This window comes from Cygnus atratus, chromosome 4 (assembly GCF_013377495.2).
Source record: "Cygnus atratus isolate AKBS03 ecotype Queensland, Australia chromosome 4, CAtr_DNAZoo_HiC_assembly, whole genome shotgun sequence".
NCBI lineage: Eukaryota > Metazoa > Chordata > Aves > Anseriformes > Anatidae > Cygnus > Cygnus atratus.
In genome coordinates, this window is record NC_066365.1 from 18,482,941 (window position 1) to 18,503,557 (window position 20,617).

General features: G+C 39.9%; 1 protein-coding gene across 1 annotated transcript; it reads right to left on the minus strand.

Moving 5' to 3' along the window:
* Positions 1–293: 293 nt before the first annotated feature.
* Positions 294–16,088, minus strand: ASAH1 (N-acylsphingosine amidohydrolase 1). Its single transcript, XM_035541689.2, has 14 exons — positions 15,896–16,088; positions 10,866–10,912; positions 10,584–10,674; positions 9,206–9,292; positions 8,501–8,579; positions 7,560–7,634; positions 7,055–7,100; positions 5,396–5,540; positions 4,177–4,231; positions 3,883–3,964; positions 3,172–3,303; positions 2,833–2,956; positions 2,271–2,327; positions 294–1,092 (listed from the first exon to the last, which is right to left on the minus strand). Exons 1-14 carry the CDS (start codon positions 16,055–16,057, stop codon positions 1,003–1,005), a joined length of 1,272 nt encoding a protein of 423 aa, XP_035397582.1. The 5' UTR covers positions 16,058–16,088; the 3' UTR covers positions 294–1,002.
* Between the last annotated feature and the right edge of the window lie 4,529 nt (positions 16,089–20,617).

The window sequence follows — 20,617 nt, forward strand, 5'->3', positions numbered from 1 at the left end:
TGGTTAAAGTACTGCCCATGAACCAACACCTGTACAGGCCCCTACGCTTACTCTCCGGTGTTTCCTCTTTGTGTATTATAAAACAAGAGTTGGCATTGTGTTTTATAACTAGGCCCAGAAATGATCTACTGACATAGATAGAAGTATTGCCTTCTACACTATCTGCTTCCTAGGATATGAAGGTGCCCTGTTTCTGAAGGACCTGTGACATGTAATATACCTGACGACTTCCAGTGAGGTATGAAATTGATGCATGTGTACTGTGGCCTACGAAAAAAGTTCTTCAGAGTATGTGTTGTATTAGTATTTATTTTATTTTTTTTAACAACAGAAATTTGTATTAAAAATATATATCTGTTAACAGGCCAAGAAAGAACTTCAGCTAGAGATCTACAAATCAATGAATAGATGTTTTAGGCTCAGATCTAGTTTTAGATATTTCTGCAAGTGCTTGCTTCTGTGAGTAGATATAAAATAACCTGCCAAGAAGTCATAACAGGGCATCTTAGACATACCATCATACCGGACCAGAACAGTATCTATTCATCCTGAGTGCTTAGGAAAGAATAACATAACGATATCATCACAGATGGTCTTTTAATACACAATTCTTTTCAAGCTTGGTAGGTGCCATTTTAACTCACTTGTGCTTTAGAAGTACTTCAATTAAAACAAACAAACAAAAAAACCACAAAACCACCAGACTACTGTCAAGACTGAAGAGATCTAGAGCTAACTGCTGAACTCCTTTTGCAGAAACAGCTGAAATCAAAACAGATATACATTATCATATGTTTCTTGCCAGCGAAACTGCTGAGCAGAAAGCAAGAAGGTCCAATGCAAGATAGGGTCTTTCACTGTTAGAAGCTCATTGACATTTCTATAGAGCCATTAGATTGCTGAAGAAAGGAGTTAGGCTGAGGAATCTTTTTCCAGGAGTATTTTTTCCTTGGAGGGCCTCCATTTCAGACAAGCAGCTTCCAACATAGGAAAGGTACAGGACTACCAAGGACTACAGGGATCTGGGCACTCCCGCAGGTAAGTCTCTGTATGACCATTATACACCTCCATCAGTGTTGTGCACACTGTCAGCTAATAAACAGGTGGCAAGAAGGGAAAAAAAAGCCTCATTAGAGGAATTACTTAAAACAAAAAAACGTACCAGATACTAGCCGAACAGTTCAAATAAAATGCGCGCTTATCTTATTTAACTAATTGCCTAAGTCTAATCTCGAGATCTGTTCACCAAGTCAACAACATGTAGTGTAAGTAGCTTGTTCGCAGCCAAGAATGCTGCCTCCACTGAATATAGTAACTTGTCATTCAAAAAAAAAAAACCAACCATCACCACCTCACCACTTTAGTCTTTAAAAAAAACAACACAAGAACATCAACAACAAAAAACCCACCAAAACCTCAAATTCAAACTAAAACATCGTCTGTTGCAAGAAGAATGTGCCTGTAGTATGCCTAAACGATGAGGTGTATTAACTTAATCTACGATATGCCTTCAGATTCGACATAGAACAATTCAGACTAGAAGGATTCTTTAGATGTCTGCAGTGCAAACGCTGCCTCAAACCAGGGTCAGCTATAAAGAAGTGGGCCAGGCTATGCAGGGTTTTAAAGCTGTAGGGCCTCTGGAAAACAGTTGTTTCAAAAGTAACTTGGATTTTTTTTTTTGTTTGTACCTGTGTATTTTCACCTAGCAACCTATTCACCCTCTCAAAATCCACTACTGAGCATTGTGAATATATACTAGGGGGAAGGAGAGGCAGAATTGAAGTGAACTTAAACGGTTGCATTCTCTTACTTCCCTTCTCACGCAGTGAAGGACAATGCACCTGAATCATACACATGCAGGAAGCCTTCCTGTACAACTCTATGCCCCTTCTCCCTTTTGCTTTTTGCTCTGTCCTTCCAGTAGAGCTACTCTGTTCTCCTTACCATCTAGTTTTAGTTGGGCTCAGGACGAGCAAACCTTCAGCAAGCTTATTTTGAAAGGAAATTATCAAGCGGAAATCTTGTGGGAGGCTGCCATTAAAGGCTTTTAGAAGGTAGACCGGGTTTATTTTTAACATTTAAATTCTAGCTTCACTTTTAATACCTTAAACTTCATTTACAGTACAAATTTAGCTCTCCCACAACCTGTCAGTGTGGCGAAAACTGCATGTACCACTGTGACCTCCACCTTAGAAATGCAGTACTTCCTGGTCTGTTGCCCCTTTCACCCCCCTGCTCCAACCTTTCGGCAAAAATAGAAGCATTACCTTATTGAGGACAGGCTTTGTAGAGAGAACATCATAAATAGTTGGTATGGAAATGTTCTGAAAGAAAGTAATACACTAATGTTAATGGCTATTCACCTGTTACCTAACACTGTGTAAATGCTGTGAACTGTACTGTTTTTGACTGCTTACTTAGTAGGATAAAGCTTTAAGAATACATAAATACTGCAAGGACTTATGCAGTACTGAAATCTAGTCTGCACGGGAAATTTGAGTGTCAGTGTGAAAGTCAAAACACACTGTCAGGTAGCAAACTAGTGAGTAATATTGTTTCGTCTCTTCAAAGTATCTCCTGGTTTATCTCTTTGCATATGCAGCAGCAGAAAATGCTTGTAGGAAACTCACCTAGAGTAAGAGAAAGCCTGCAACTAAAAAACAAACACGTGAAGAGTCACCTGGTATTGTACTATCCAGAAGTGCAGACAAGTTGTCACAAAGCCATTAGCCACTTCTGCCATTACAGCTCTAGATATCAGATGCCCTAGATATCAGATCAGTATAAGAGTTTCACAATAGCAAGGTTAGGTATTTGGAAGATGTTTACCTCTTGCGTTGTCTGGTTCAAGCACTTCATTGCAGGTGTTCTACGATTATCCAAGACCAGCGGAGGCTTCCAGCGATCATAGTTTGTTTCTAGCACATACCACGTGCCCTTCTTTATATCAAGGCTGGAAAAGAAGCATACACTTGTGTTTTGCTTCTCTTACTATACACTCTAAATACAAAGCTGGAAGACGTTTTGGCTCACTACAGATATATTTCTATGATGCTAAAGGACTGAGTTCTTACGCAACAAAAGTCAAGACAAAAACATGTAACAATTACTGGTGGAATCTGTCCTCTTCGGGAAAGAGAAGTCAGCTATTAGGTCAAGCATACTCACTCCCAAATATCCAGAGCAGCTGTCCTGGAACGAGTTATCACACAGCCTTCTCCAGAATTTTTTCCACCCAGTATAAAGTAAGCCGGAGCCAGCAGTCTTGTTTTTGCCAGTTTGTCTTTTGCATCCTGGTAGCTGCAAATAACAAAGTGGTGTTGGACTATTAAAGGCTATAAATGGTTCAAGTACTGAAGAAGTTTCACAGACTCAGGAAAAGTTTGAGTACACTTTCCTTCCCCTTTCATGTACTGGGTGAGAGACTGTATCACAGTGAAGGAACACATTTAAGTAAAGCTTCTCCACTCGGTTCATACTTGCTGCGAGGTGTCCTTTGCACATCCTCTACTTGAAAAATGAACAAAATGAAGACGTGCTATAGTACTGTTACATTCCACCTAAATCATTTACTACATGGGAGCTTTGTTTCTGTTTACTTCCTATCACATACTGTTACCTGTTGGATGTGTTTTGATGCAGAATGCTGTTACACATTCAGACACCAGTAGCTTCATTAAGGGAAAAAAAAGTCCGAGAAAACAATTTTAGAAGCCTTCCCCACCACCAGAATACCAGCAAAACCAGAACTATTTAATGTGCAGGCTTCTAGGAAGATATCAATATCATTAGATACTAAACAGGTATCTACAGTATTCATGCCAGTCAGGAGCAAAACAGGGTAAATTAGTAAAACGTTTACATGGAAAAAAGCAATACCTTGTAGCATTCTCTAGTACTGCTCTGGTAAGAAAGCCCATCCACATACCATCTCTTCTCCCAAGAAACCACTCAAAGATACCTGAAAAATATCACCGGTTACAATATATTTTTCAAAAGTTTCACTTGTGCTATTCTAACTTCCTCAGCCTTTAAAATGAACTGTGTTTTATCCTACTCATCTGGAATCTTTTTGTTATTTGTGTGACTGTTAAAGGTAACTGCTATGTCCAAGGTCTGGAAAACCTGTACTGAAACAATGGAAGAATTACTCACCAACTTAGTGTTACTCACCAACATAGCCACCATCCAGACTGAAACGCTCGTTCATTGTCAGAGTGAACAAATCCTGAAAAGCATTAAACAAATCAGCCTCCATCTGTCACCAACGCATCAGTATCAGTAACAAACAAAAGGCAATGTTGCAATTTACATGCCAATTGAGCTTCTTGTCCGTTAGACTATTCCCCACTGAGTAAAGAGCTGCAAGACCAAGCCTATGTGGAGAAGAACCTCATTAGTATCTGCTTGAGGAAGTAGAAATGATCATTCGTGATTTCCTGACCTAGCATAGCATGTACGTGTAGTTTGCTGGACGGCTAAGCAAGTCAAGCCTCTGGCCGTTTTTCTCTTTTTCCATGTTGTATGACTGAATCACCCATTTTCCTCCCCTTGATGTACTTTCTTCTCAGATCTCCACATACTGTTCTAGTTTGAAGGCAGAATTTTAAGTGCCTATGCTAAGTAAACCCTGCCGTGTTGCTGCTGTTCATACGGGCATGCAGCTGCACATAATTCAACGTGCACTACTTGCAACACACAATTCAGACTCACATCCCAGACCTCTCCCAGTAGTGTTTCTTTCAGAGGAAAGTGGAATTCAGCCATATTGAATCATTTTCAGAATATAATCTTGTCAATTTACTGAGATCAGAAGACAAGAATAAATTGATGCAATGCCAATGCTCTACTATGAAAAGAGCCAACTGTAATAGAGGATAAAGGCAGAGGATGTAGAAAAGGAGGAGCTGCGGTAAGCCAGAGACCCTGCTCAAGTTCCCTGCTGCCGGTTTTAAGGTCTAGATAAAACCCAGATTTAAGAAAAAAAGAAGAAGGAGGAAACAGGATTGCACTTTTCCAAGAAGAATTAGAGAACTGAAACAGCACAACTATGTGGTTTCACCTGTGGGATCACAGCACTGTCCTTCCATTTGCTAGTAAGAAACAACAACCACTTCAGCACTTTATATTCATTCTCATTTGCATGTTCAGAATTCAACACATTTTTAGGGATTGTCCAAATGCATTCTATTTAGCCCAAATTCTTTTAGATGGAACAGTGCAGCATTGTTTCCTTTCAGCTTTCTTTGAATATCTATACTGTGTACTAAAGCGATTAAGAGCTCATTAATCAAAACATCCCAGTACATAGGATTAAAGTAGGAAGATTTACATCTTAAAGGGAAGCTTGCAGCATTATTAACAACCTGACAGCCTCCCCCACCATACTTACTGGTTTGACGCCGGACACCATGCCAATATATCCTGCAAAATTTGTAGACCTAAATACTGTTTTGTTGTTTCTCTGGAAGTCCAAGTTTACCACTGTAGGCTTCAGTTCCCGAGTTAGAGTCCAGGAATTGTTTTTAACATCCCACCTGTGGAAGATGGCACAGCATTTGAATTTTTCCCTCCCCCAGTAGCTTTTAAAGCTTCTAATTACAAACCACGGGTTTCTTGTGCGTGATGCCTGTGCTCTGATCTTGCTCATACCAATCGACAGTATTGCTCAGTAGTTACCTGAGCAGCATGAGCAAGGGACAACCAGAAAGTCTAAATGCATAGGCAGTCAATGAAAAGAACCAAGCTTTCTTAAAAAGAACCAAGAACCAACAGCACAAATACTACTCTGTATTAAACAGCACCACCAGTATAGCTGGTTTGTTTTGAGGCAATGATGATGATAACTTCTGAATGATAATTTAATTCTATTCCTACTGCCAGGGAGAAGCCACTACAACACTGATTACAACACCAAACCTGTTGTATTCTGAAAGCATATGTTGTTTGTGCTGCAGCAGAATGAGCCAGTTCCCTCAAACTCTTTCATTTCAAAGGGAGAAAACAAATGCGTGCAACTGGATTTGTTCTACATGATGGGAAGACCCAATGCCAGTTTGTAAGGTAAGCCAGAGCAATCTGTATGTGAGGAGATACTAAGGAATACTTAGTAGACAATTACATTCTCTGGAAATAATCCAAGTTCTGGGAACAGCTTTGCAAAGTTGCCTTAATTTTCAGGGAGCATGTTCCTCCCAGTCTTTCTGGCACACCGGAGTAGTTCCGCACAAGCCTATTAAGGGATAGGTGCAGTCACAGTTGACGGTATCTGACTATTTGACAGGCAGCTGAGAAGTTTAATGAACCTGTAAATTCCATCTGAACATTAACAGTCATCTGAGTAAGTGACATTACAAAATATACTGTAATATCATAAAAGCATACATGGGAATACAAATATACTCATAAAACAAAATGAAATACCCTATCATGAAGTATGAAATGAGAACTAAAAGAGAATCCAGTGCTGGTCATCAAAGTTTGTATGTCAATAAGTGATAACACCAGATTAGTGGAATATAAATCACCGACTTCTGAGCAGAAATGATGAGTGATAGAAAATGCCAGCGAAGCACAGTACAGCAACTGTGGGGATAACTTGGAAACAGCAAACAAACAAACCCACCCTAACCCAACCCCCATTTCGCTGGGGGGTTTTGGTTTCACACCAAAATTGATGCTTCTGTCCCATCACTTCATGAACAGGGTATGCTGTGCCTCTGAAATAAGGTTACACAGACTGTTCTTTGCTAGAGATGTTTGAGATGGATTTAACTGGAGCTGAGAAAGCACTCGGTAACAATGAACAATTGTTTTGGCAAAGTCATTCCTTACAACTGCAAAGCAGCTTGACATGTGATCACAGAACAATCCTTTTGTTCATTTTAGCCTTTCTTCCACAATATGCAATGCAGACTTGCTTGTCACTGTTTCTAACAACATTCAATTCATCAATTATGCTCAAGGAAGGCATGTAGAAATCTGAAGTTCAGCTGACTTTCTAATCTCTTTTTCTTTTTTAAACCCAAAAGGTACAAGTTTATGTACTTACCCAAGGAAGAGTCCAAAATCCAAGTTTCTGGCATGATAAAGCTTCCCTTCAGTAAAATGAAAAAATAAGTAAATATATACACACAAACTTTCCTGACGAAGGAGACAAATATCAGCTTAGAAAAAAGACAAAACACATCAGCAGGGAAAATACCACTGCATCGTTTTCCTTTTTTAAGCACAGAACAATGGTTGTTTTTTCCTGTTTTACCCAGAGTAATGTTTTACCTAATAACTAAAATAATAACCTAATAACTGAAATCAACTATTAAAATCGCTACCTCAGCCTTATACACGTTCCAAATTCTTAATCCAACGGTAATACCTCCAGCTTTCTCTAAAAGTGAGACTTTTGTTAAGCCTCCTGAGAATCCTTCAGAAGTTTCCTAAATCGGAACAGATGCAGACAAGGGCTGCAGAACTAATTTAGAAAATGAAACCAGCTCTTATTTTCACTCTTTCCTGCCATAGGACAAAACGAAAAGCACCATTCTGGGATACATTACCTGTTTTATCTTCTGCCACTATTGATGTACACACGGTAAAAATTTCATAAAAGATGTTAAAAATAACAATTTCCCCTAGAAAAGAAGAAAAAAAATAATTTGAAACTTTTGCCAAAAAAATAGAAAAAAGCATACTGCAAAGTTCAGCATTCTATCCTATTTCTCTTAAGAATTTATTTAATCACATTTGATATTTGAAATGACCAGTTCAGCCAAATCAAGAGCTTCCTGACAGGCCAACAGAAGGATGAAAATCTCTTGGCCTTCTGCCTTACCATACAGAAAGCTGACAGTCACTGCTACTTCCTCCTCCAGAAACTTCAAAACAAGCTGTAAAATTCACTTTAAAGAAATAAGGTGCTATATGCACACGTTCTCCCATGCAAGAAATGGGCATATTGCCCATATTCAACGGAAGCAGTGGGAGTGGGTCTGTGAACTTTCTCTGTCTAGATTCTGGAAGAATTCAGTGTCTACTTCTTGCCTGGGATTACATTTCTTTTGCAGGGAGTGCAGAAGACAGGCAGGAAGATGTGGTAGGGGTCTCAAAGTAGAGAAAGCACAGCATGAAAGCGAGCCTTGCCTTGATACATCAACAGCAGATGCAGCTGAACAGGAAACCAAAGAGAACCAAAGAATCCCCCAAATTCTGGGTGCACAGAAACCAGAACTCCCTCCAGTTCCCAAAGCTCAGGGGTGAGAAGTTACACAGAGAAGGCCCAGCCTGATGAAAGCATTATGTGATTCATTGCCATTCCCTTCTAAAATACTGTTTTCATTTAGTATGGGATGGAATTTATTGCTTTATTCTACTTAATTAATAATTTATTTGTTAAAGTCACAACTTGAATACAACTGTACAGCAGATTAAGTACACTAATTTTAAATGCGTCTAGATTCCTAGTTTTCCATTATGTTAACAAAACATTGGAGACTATTACCCAAAGGAACTCCAGATGAATTTGCAATCCCTTGAAGCTCTTCATTGAAAGGATAAGGAAGCGTTTCGGTTAGGTGTGACTGAAAGGAAAAATTTTGTATGTTGTTTGTGTAAGTAAAGGCTATTTTGTTATTTGAAACAAACCTCTCCCCATTCTTAGCACTATAAAAATAAGTATTTAATTCTTCTGCAGTCTGTAGAACTTGAGGATGTTTGCAGAGTACTTGGATGAAAAGTACATGCTTATGGAAAGTAAATACCATTTACCAAAATATTGACAAGTGCGCAATGGAGATTAGCACAATATCTAATTATTGTTAGCAGCAATATACAGAACAGCGTTAAACAGGACTCTTAACAAAAGAGTTCAACTGGAACTGAGCCTGAGGTTGTCAGTATTTAAAGGAATCTCTAACATATCGGCATGACTACCCGTATATGCTAGCTTTATGTCAAAATAGTGTATATGCCCAGTATGACTAATTCAAACTTGAAAAGTTCTTGGAAAAATTAAAAGAGGTGGAGATAAGCATTTTAGGTTTGATGGTTTCAGAGTAATTTAACTCTTCAAAATAACATTTTTGTTCTGAATAATCTAAGAGGAAAAATTATGACATATAAAGGTCTTTATTGCCAAATTTAGTAGCATTTTAATTCTGGTAGTCAGAGCACACAGTAATAAAATAATTAAGCTGAAAATACTTACTATTTTGTGATCCACTATGTCAACGATTTTACCACTAGGAAAGAAGGTATTTGCTATATCTTTTATATTCTGGACTACGGTCTTCAACTAAAAAGAACAAGGGCTTTTATTGAATAGAAGATCTTGAGCATAACAGTTGCTAGAATACTAACAAAACTCTTTCACATACTTTACTTCAACATTTTGTTAAAAAATATATATATTTAAAGAAAGTGCTAAATATGATTTTGCTGAGAAAAACACTCCCAACTGCCCGTTTAAGAGTTGCTTTCCAAGCTTTATTCAAATAACATTCTAGATCAGCTTCTACATATCCCTCTATCAGAAAAAACAAAACAAAACAAAACAGGAAGAAGCCATTCTTGTCTTCTGCTCATGTGATCACTGTTTAAATATTCTGCACTGTTCCACCTTTAAAAATTTAATTAAGAGCTCTTTGCTTAACCTTTGACATTTTTAAATAATAATAATAAAAAAAGGCTAGATAACTTCCTTAGGAAAGGACAGCAGAAAAAGCTTTGTTTGCAATATGAGAATGGCCACAACGATGGAGTGCCACTCTATGGGATCTAACTCTAAAATGTAAGATAAAACTGTTCAGCATTTAAGATGCATTTAAGATTTAACCTGAAGTTTCCAAAACCCACTTGTACAAATTTAAAATAAAAACTTTATTGAGGATTTTTAAAATAAAAATTATAAGTAGAATTTGTCTAACTTTCAGAGTTGAAAGGTCAAAGTCAACAGCAATACAGCACATAGCAAAACAGTCAATAGCAATACAGCCCCAGTCTTTTTATAGAGATTTAGTATTACTGAATTGAATTTCAGCAACCTTCTGGAGAAGAGCTGTAGCCTGAAATAGACTTGAGTATTTTAAAGGTTATTTACCCTGTAAAAAACCCAGTTCTGCAACTAACACCCCTAAAAAGGGTGAGACGTTCTTCATTTCCCTCCGCCATTTCATCATCTCACCCCACGTTTTCAGAGAAGTGTGGATGCGCAGAGAAGGGATGCTGTCTCAGTTTCACTTCTGCTTACTGAAGCTGTTGCTTTGATATACTCCTCGCCTCGTGCTGTATTACTTTGTGACTAAAGACCTTTTATAAATTAAAGTCTGCTTTATGTCACACCATTTTCATTTGTCTGTGCCCCAACCCTTACACTTGTTCAAGTGTTGAACAGAAGAAAGTTCAGTCAAGCAATTACTGTATTCTAGAACCATAGTAAAACATAAACTAGAAATATTCTATTCTATATACAAACTAGAATAGAAATAATAGAATTTCAGCACAGTATTTCTTATAACCTTTTCTATAATAAAAGGACACATGCCAGTCACATACGCTACACTTAAAGGTAAGCTCTGCTTTCATACCTCTGTCTTCTTGTCACGCATCAACTCATCCCATCTTTTGCTGGGAGGCAAATCAAGATTTATGATATATGTGGGAACATTCCCTTTGAACCTAAAAGAAAAGTGACAGCGCAGATTTAAAGGAAGTTTGAAAATACATTTGACAGAACAAGTGCTTTTCGCTTGTAACTGGTATTTTCTGTATCTGTAATGTGAACAAGTCTCAACAAAACTTGAATTGCTGACACTTGCAAATCACAACTTTTCTGCAGTTTGTTAGACAGGTCCAAACAGATTACTCACGTTGGTCCTGACGGAGGGTACATTTTACTCTTGCAGTCTTCTCCATACTGTGAAGACAGTAAAAGATTACTGCTTAGCTTCTTTGTTACAATATTTTATTGTTCTAGAAGACTTAGTTTTGATTTGGACCTTTAAGACTAATCAACTGATTTGATTTATGATGACTCAATAATAGATGAAGTAAAAGTCTTGGGACTTTGGAAAAGGAGGAGAGGAGAATAAAAGAGGCAGTGGATGAATAGCAACTTCCCTATGCTACCTGACCGAGCTTCAGGTCGCTTGTCCAATGTACCCCAAGACAAACCCAAGTTTACAACGAATATACAAACCCATTTTTACGCAATGTGACTCAACCACATGACCATAAGAGCACTTGAAAAGCATTTTCTTCAGAAAAAACTCAGGAACCTGTGATTCTGTGATCCTTAAGTCTCGGTATGGGCCAGTTTGTTCTGTGTAGTGAATTACAGTTTCACTTTATAATGCCATTATAAATATGTTCACTGTTAAGCTTAATTTTGTAGCTGGGGCTGAGAAAGCACGCAACTGTGGGCAAATTGCTCAGCCACAGGTATGAGCTATACAGCAAGTTTATTTTTTAACATAGTGTGGAAAAATGCTCCTGAGCTGGTGCTAATTATTCTAAGAGTCACATTTCAGAAATATAGCTAAAAGCTAATTACTTACATTCCCAGAAGTATGGCTAGTTAAAAATGAGAGTTTGAGAACCATACTAAGGTGTGCTCAAAGCAAATGCAGGGGTGCTTTCCCGTCAATTACATAAAGCACGCATATACCTACACACGCACATGGATATACACGCCAGAATTATTAAGGCATGTCTTACCCACTGCAATACAAACAAATGCCTGCTAGTTGCACTTGGGCTTCAAACCAGTCGAGCACAGACCGCATTTATCCCCCAAGCTACTTAAGCAGATCCGCGAGCTCCTGGGAGCACAGCATCTCCCCAGGAGAAGGGAAACGTACTTATATGCTGTTTTCTGCAAGTCCACGCACAGGCTGCCAAAGCACAAGTGTTTGGGAGACAAAAGATAAATACAAATACACAGAGATCCTTCCTCCGCTTCCTCGCTGATTTCCAATTTTAACTTGGCTGTGGCAATTAGATTACTAATGTGTCCTTGTAACGCGCTCCACAACAAAAACTGAGGCAGGATCTCTAGCAGCTACGCATCCATGATCAATGAGCTCCCTAATGGCCACATTGTCCTGGGGCTAACCACACTGCCTGTTCTCAATGCCACGATCTACAAAACGCACCGTCTTACACAATGCCACCAACTTTAAACACTGGCACCGTTTGTTAAAATGGGAAACGGGAATTTTTAAGTCACATCAATTTCTGTGCGTTATCACAGCGTGTTATTTTTGTTGTGGTTTCCAGGGGCTGGGAGAAAGCACGAGGTGAAGCCTGGCTTTCCCACGTATGTGGCTAGCAGCTGTGCCCTTCCTAGCCCTCAGTGCGCTGCAGTTACAGCCTCGGCATTGCTGGAACAAAAGGTCACCCACAAGAGCCCGTATAATTTTCAAAATGAGGAAGTTTCAAAACAAGGAGGGTGGGAGAAGATATCAGGTGACTAATTAGGCAACGAAAGTCAGAGGCTTCATGCAAAGACAAGCATATGACAGTATTAAAGCAATTGTCTTGGGAAATTTTCCATCCGTCAATACTAAAGTAAGCTAGAAAAACCTACGTCCCATATACATCCTGCTGCAATGATTGCACACATTTGGACCTTCTGGAAAAATCTGCTGTCAAAATCTGCTTCCTGACAGGTAACGGCTACAACAAAAAATAATCCCAAAGGGTCCCTTTCACACTCAGCAGGTAGGCTCTCTTCAATACGGAGGACAGGCAACGAGTCCCGGGAACAGGACTGGTGCAAGGTTAACAGGAACACATGCTCGTGTAAGTGATGAATTGCACGTGAACACATTTAGGTTAAGATCGTCACGTATTTAATGAACTTCGGCTTGGAAATCCTGCTTCCTGGCAAGGTTACTGACAGTTTTCTTTGTCAAGGAGCTTGTACTAAACACCGCTGGATCCTTCTGCCGTAAGAGTTCAGTTATCTGTCAGCATAGTCTATGTACACACAGAGCAAACAGTGGTGGCCAGGCAAACTGATTTCAGAGTGATGTTCCAGGTACTAATTGTTATGTCGTTCCTATCTCCCCTGAGATATTAATCTTGTATATGATGCTATTTTTGTCCTCCCAGTCCTCTGCAACCTAAGCCACAAAAGAGGTGAGGAAAGGAACAAAGGAAGAGTTAAAAGAGAGATATAGAGAACAGAGAAAATATTCCCTCCTTATATCTCAGTAATTTTTGACTTCTTACCTGCCTATGTATAAAGAAGCTAAATAAACAATACCCCTTAGACATCTTCCTAACCTGCAAGTGTTGCTGGAGACATCTGATGAAAGCCAAGATTATTAACGATTTCTTTACATAAACTATTATGTGCTGGCAGACAAATAGTAATTTAAAAGGATCTCAAAACAATCAGAAAACTATATATATATATATATATATTTACATAAATTTCTGCCATTGGACAGAAAACTGATTTCTTTTTGTGATTTTTTTTTTCTCTTTAACAAGGTTAAAAAAAGAGAAAGGCAACTTTTTAAAAACAATTTAGTGTAACTGAGCTTCCTGCCTCGAGAGGCTGATGTCACAGCCAAACATTCGTGAGCTGGTGCAGTTTTCCTGGGTCTTCAGAAAGATCAAACGCTCCCGCTGCTGCACTAGATTTTCTAAGTTCCAGCACAAACTTAACTAACCAGCTATTAAACTAGCTAAAACCTAACAACTATTTGTTGCTTGAGGGACTCTTTACCAGAAAAACCACCAGGCACTTTCTACCACCAGGATGAAATAAGCAGCTGTGAAGTTAGTGCTGTGTCAGCGAGATCCTCCCCTCTGCAAAGGCTTGACACTGGAAGAGCAACAACAAACACTAGCCAAGAGAAGCACACGCAGCCTTCTAGCAGCAAGGTGGGGATCACCTTTAGTTTCAGACTTTACAAGCTGCAGGTGATCTCCCAGGAAGAGCCATCAGAAGCTCCCTAGCACAAGGAGGTCACTATGAAATTGCTTTTCAAACGTTAAACCCTCCCAGGAGGAATACAATTATTTTTGAGAGGTGATTAAATGATGTCTATCCCTGTTTTTATTATTATTATTATTATTTAAAGTCACCTTTCATTAGTAGATTGTGTGTTTTGGTTATCTGATGTACAGCTGACTTTAGAATTTGTATGCATGTAACCATACAAAAATGGATGCTTGGCAGCACAAGACCAAAATGCTAAAAGAAAAAGGTGGCAGTGGAGGAGAAAGACAATGTGGCATGGGGAAAGATGGAAATAATAATAAAAGAAAGGAAATAATATAGAATAGTTTTGTTACGACCTATTCTATGAACAAAGTAGAGCAGAACAGAAACCAAACAGCTAAGAAACTATCATGGTGAATTACTGCCTGAAAAACAAAACAAAACAAACAAAAACAACAAAAAAAAACAACCTACCTAATAACAGTTATTATTCACTGTAGTAAAGAAAATTAATGCATGGTTTAATAACTGCTGAGTTATTAAATCCTAGCCTGACTTCATTAATATAAATAGGTTGAATGTAGCTTGTCCTGTCTAAACAATGCCCTCGCTAAGACTTTCTTTATTGCCCTCAAAAATGTTTTTGACATAGATGCTCATCTCTGGTGTCCTTCCTTAATATTCACTGTTTCTTATCTTCTTATTTCAAACTAGTTGTAAAACACTCTTCATGCTGTGAAATACTGTTCTGTAGTTAAAGGACACGACATTCAGCCTCTGATAGACAAAATACCCCGTTCTATTCAGCATCTTTTGGTCCGTGAACTCTGTGGTCTAGAACATTTTCTTCTCTGCTCCTTTCCCCTTGCAGGACAGTGCCGATATCCTGCCGTGCTGTAGCAATCCAGGTGACGTTCACCTTTCTAAACATGGAAGTTCAAAGTCCTCTCGCAGCACTGAAGACATGGGATCCAAGCCAATTTAAATCACATTTTGGACAAAAAAGCATCAGTATGGCTGCAGAGACCTAACCAAAGCTAAAGGGAGTGAAAGTCTGCAGAACTGCAATGTAATTCACGGCATTTGGCTGGCGTGTTCTTTGCTAACAAAAAGACAAGAACCCAAGCAGCTGTAAGTAGGAAGACAGGGATCGTTGTTCGTTCCTCAGTGACTGTGGCAGGCCAGCAGCTGAAGCAAAAATCAAATACCCGAGCCTGAGGTCTGGCTGCCCAGCAGCACCATTTGCAGCCTGGACACCCAGCGGATGCTGTATATGCGCAAAGATTTACCACGCGCAATCAGATGCAAAACCCAGCTGTGGCCAGCAGGAATTTGCTGATAGCTGCCACTTTCCCCTCGCGGAAGAGGAGGAGATTTGGAAGCTGAGGAGGTGAAAGCGTGCTTCGGGAATAAAAACCAGCAGAAAACAAGAAGGGCTCTGCTCACGTGCTGAGGAGGTGGAAGCCAGCCCCATCCAAACACAAACCTGAAGGTTAAATACTTCAGCTATTAAAAAAAGTAATAAAACCGGGAACCCAAACCCACCTGCTCTAAACTTCTCTGGGATGAAACGACAGCAAACGCACTAAGTAGATTCAAAAGCGTATGTACTTTTAGCAAACCTTTAATTTTCCTTTTGAAAAATGACGGTTTCGGTGTAACACTACGGTATTTTGTGAAACTTATTTACAGGAAATACGACGCAGCAACAACATGGCAGGTACAGAAGGTGTAAAACAAGCCCAACAAATACCAAAACAAGCGACCACCGCCGTCAGAGCGCTGTTTGCCACCACAGCGACCCAACACCTGCAAAAACGGAGGCGCCGCCGCCCCGTCCCCGTCCCGTGCCCGTCCCCTCAGCAGCCCCGCCAGGCCTCGGGCGGGCCCGGCCGCGCCGCCTCTCCGGGGCCGAGCCGTGCCGGGCCGCCCCCTGGGACTCACCGGGTCCGGCGCTAGGACGAGCGGCGCCAGGACGAGCAGCGCAGCGGGCGGCAGCAGCGCCCGGCCCCAGCCCGCCATCCTCCTCCTCCTCGTCGTCCTCCCTTCGCTTCGCTTCCTTTCCCGGCCCGGCTGGGAGCGCCAGTCATGTGCGGCGGCCCACATGACAGCCGCCCGCCCCGCCCGGCCCGGCCCGGCCCTGCCGTGAGGGGGCGGCGGCGCCGGCAGCCCCGGGACGCCGCCAGGCGGGGCCCGGAGGGGGGCTCAGCGCCCCCCTTACCTCAGCGGTGGGCTCCTGGGCCCCTGCCCCTGTGTGTGCCGACCTGAACTCTGCTTACTGACCTGGGGAGCCTGCTCTGCTACGGAGAACACTCCCCCACTCACCCCCGCCCTTTTATTTTCTTTTTGGTAAAGGAGAGGGTTGACTTTCAGTCATGAGTTTAAAAAAAACAACCACCAAGAACCTGTTTCTGGTCTTAATTCCCCATCCACTCCCTTCAAAGCTTTCCATGGGAAATAAGGTGCTTCCCCAAAAGCCTCCACTCTCATTTTCAAGTAATGACAGCATTAGCACCTTACCTTGTGTTAGATGTCCTGACCTATTAGCTTTCAAATAATACCCTACTAGCAGCAGCAGTTTATTACCTGAAAATCTCTCATTAACGTAGTAAATACAGTAACTTAAAGTACTCCTCAGTTGCTTCACTAGCTGAAAAGAATCTTGCAAGCCAACAATAAAAAACCCTGTAACGTGTTTACCATTTTTTGTTCTAAGACTGATGTGTTAAAAAATAAAACATGCCATAAAACAACACCTGGGGTTCCAGGCACAAGAGCTGCAAAACTGGCCAGCTGCATCATGGACCTGCCATGAGCTGTGGGAAGGGGAAGCTGCTGAGAAAACGTAATCTGAGGAAAACTTCTCCACCAGTTCTGCTCAAGAAAACCTGAAATAAATTTGTGTCTCTTAGGCAACGCTAAGACCAAACCTGTGGCACCAGTTTTCCACTTTGTATATACTGTGATGTTTAATTAATCTCTGTGCTTGGGAGATTTTCAAGCAGGCAGTTTTTATGGTAATGAGATGCAAGGCAGTCACCTTTTTCAGGAGGAAGGAGTTTCTTCTGCCTTGCCTGCTTAGGGATGTAGGAAACAGGCAACTGGAGCAGGCAGCCATTCTAATACAAGAATCAGAGAGTATTAGATCCATCACTCTATGCATGTTGCCCATTATTTATTTGCTACTATAAATAAATGGTATATTTGTTCCAATACGAAGTACAAGTCAGCATCAGAATAAGATGCATACTACATACAGTTTTTTTTGTAAGAAGTATGATATTAGTGTGAACAGGTGAATGTATAATCTAAAAGTATGTTAGCAACAGACACTGGAAAAAAATCCCGTGTAAATATTAAAAGCCCTCTAGGACCTCTGTGTTTCAGTTTACATCTCGTGCCTTATCCAGTGCCCAAATCAGGTTCTATATGTTATGTCTTTCTATGCACAAAGAAAACAAGCAATACATTCTCTAATATCATGATTTAATTGGCTATGCGATTAATTCTTATATGAAACAGAGAGTGGCAAGAAAAATAAAGTAAGTCCCTGGCAGATGGTTAATTGGAAGGTTGCATGGCATTGCAGAAACAGGAAAGGATAAAGTAAATGCATTATAAGGTGTGAAAGCCTTGGGCAAATGGAGGGTGTGCAACAGCGTGTAGGAAGAAATCAGCTCAAAACTTAAGCTTAGAATTGCACAAAACTGTAGGTGTCAAGCAGAAAAGCATTATATGCTTGTGGAAGAAGGTATAGAACCAATCAAGGGATTTAAGAAAGGAGGAAAATTACAGAGTAATGCAAGAAACTCGAGATTTTCATGACAGTGTCTTCCACAAATAGGAAATGAAGCAGTTTATATAGGGCCCAGACATTTTTTTTTTTGTTGAAAACAAATACCTGTAAGACAATTTTATATTGACTTTATATTTATATAGGTACATGAATGTGTTGTTATGGTCTATGGTGATAAATAACCAGATTAAATTGGACCTGCTATTTTCTAAACATGCAGCACCTTTTGCTCAGATTTAGTTTCTGGAGCACACAGTTTAGATGCTTTAGGAAATTTACCTTTTGGACATTTTTAACTGCAGAAAAGCAGGAAGAACTTTGGAAAATTACAAATTCTGAAGAAAAAAATATGTCATGGTCACGTTACACATGCATGACTTACTTTTTTGAAGCCTCTTTGTACTTTTGATTTAGTTCTTTCACTGAAGAAATTTAAAGTTTAAGGAACAGTTAACACACTTGAATACCTGTTTTTCTGACTACGGCTATTTTGCTGGGTTCCTATCAGAACACCTGGTCTCCAGGACCCACGCTACTTCAGGTCCTCCATTTTGTTGTCTAGGTTTCTTCCATCAGTTTTCATCAATTTAAGTCAGAAGAAAGTAGTTCGAGATGTGTGATTTACTCATTAACCGTACTACCTGACAGCTGGTGACACCACTTAGTGACACCATTAGTAGTACTTCATGTCCACCCTTCTACATTCCCTTATTCATCTATCCAGTATCTACTCACCAGATATATTCCTTTCTTTAGAAGTAGACTGCACAAATTACTTCTCTTTCCTCTGTGTTTCAGTTAAAGCTTTCTGCTAATGCTGCTACCAGGAGACCTCTGCCAGAAGACAGCATCACCAAGAACAATCCGTGAATGCCTCCAATGGGAAAATACACAAATGCACTGCTTATAGCAAGAGTTTAAGACAGACTGATATTCACCATTTTGTCATACCTTTGATTTCACCACCATTTCAGTGAATCCCCCAGATCTCTGCTTCTCCACTATCTCAGGCCGCCTTTCTTTCATTTTTCAGCAAGTACCCAATGTACCATTAGTCCCAACAGGGAGGGCAACCCTGTTTCTGTGACAATACTCATTCCCACCCCAGCATTGCCAGTCCATTGCTAAATCCAGTGTTCCTTCTTGTACTTGTGAAAGTTTCATTTTATTTGTTCTGAGATTTCTTTTTGCTTCACTTCTTCCTAGCTCTAAAACAAACATGCCTCTCAGTTCCATTTTTCCTTTACTATCACTTACGGCTATTTACAGTGCCTACACCTTGTATTTTCATATTTACATTGGTAAATATGACATGAAAAACTCCTTTCCACAGATAATTCCAAGGCTCTTCTTCAGATTCTGAACACTCCTTTCAGCACCCTTTCCACCGGTATATCAGATTTCTGCTTCAAGCTGCATCTGCATTTGAATAATCATTTTTGAGTTCTGCCAGACAAAATTTTATTTAAACTGTGTATTTGTGAAAGGAAGAACAGATGCTGTAACATCAGCCTACTACTTCACCCATCAGCATTCACTTCAGATGCATTTCAGAATCATAGCGATTGTTGATCAGTGAAAACTGCCATGAACTTCAGTTAAGACCCGAGGTTATTCAAAGTCAAAAGTAATAGATGGTGAAGGCCAACAAAAAATCTGTCACAGCCACTTTATTTTTTGTATTACGTGCCCAATAAACATTTACTCTGGCGCAGAGCCCACTCCTAGTGGTGCTACCTCCTTCCCAGTGTTTTTGGGAACAGTTTTGGCAGTAGGCCACTTCCAGGTCCAAGATGTTGCAACAGTCGTACATCAGGTTGTTTACATTTCCAGACAGTGACATGGGACCTACAACCACAACTGCTTAATGAGCCCTAATCCCTGGAGCTGGACCAAACTGAGGAGCGCTAGGGAAAACTAATTACATTTTTTCAGTGATAGCACAACCCACAGCTATGATGCATTTTCACCCAAGAATTCCTTAGACTCTGTCCAGGAGCATTTGCTAGTAATCATCTATTTATTTCTAGCTTTCAGCCTTCCCCCTGCAAATTCAGTGTTTGCATTTAAGATTTTTTATACCTTGGTTATTGATGCGTGAGAGAATTTTAACAAAATTCTGGAGATACCTGCAAAATTAGAATCAAAGATCCGTGCTGCTAATTACAGTTTCTTTTTGCAAACCTTCTAATGCAGAGTCTCACTACAAAACACTTTGGTATTCCTAGTGATTGCTTGCTTTGAAGGAATGTGCAGTTAATAGAAACCAATAGGAAATAAAGATAATTTCCAGCCATTCCTGTTACATGTTATGCTTAAAGATTAAGCTCAAATTTTTGTACTAAAACTAAAAATAAAACCCGTTAACACTTTAAAATGAATCCATTGAACTTGATAATGGTAAAAAGGTACAGTGTTTGATCACTGTGTGATCATCCGATCACTACATTTTTGTTAACAGTATGGCCTGAAATACAATAATTAGATAAAAGATACCTATCACTGCACAATTAACTGCACAATTATGCCAGTTGCACAAACCAGGGGGGACATTTTTCATTTCTCAAGCTAAATTGGGAAGAAAAGGCACTCATTCCAAAATAGATATTCATACAAGGAACCAGTGAATACACCTATTCTTGTAAAAAAAAAAAAAAGCATCATGTGAATTGGAGGTATAAATTGAATAAATTCCAATGACTTAGAGGGGAAAGCCCTGTGGCAAATCTCTCTACTCAGACTGGATAGAGCTGGGTATAGGAAGTTTAAAAGAGAGTCCTCAGAGAAAGGTCTGAAGTTTCATTTGCTTTTCTAGAAACACAAGTTGAAGAATCACTGCATTGCATTATGAATTTGCCCAGCCCATGGAC

Excerpts from the sequence above, each read along its gene's own strand:
- ASAH1 (XM_035541689.2), bottom strand. The coding sequence starts at position 16,057 with ATGTGGGCCGCCGCACATGACTGGCGCTCCCAGCCGGGCCGGGAAAGG. Across the intron at positions 4,232-5,395 it reads TGGTGTCCGGCGTCAAACCA|GATTTGTTCACTCTGACAAT; the intron begins GTAAGTATGGTG and ends AATGCTTTTCAG. Across the intron at positions 2,328-2,832 it reads TGAACCAGACAACGCAAGAG|AACATTTCCATACCAACTAT; the intron begins GTAAACATCTTC and ends ACTTTCTTTCAG.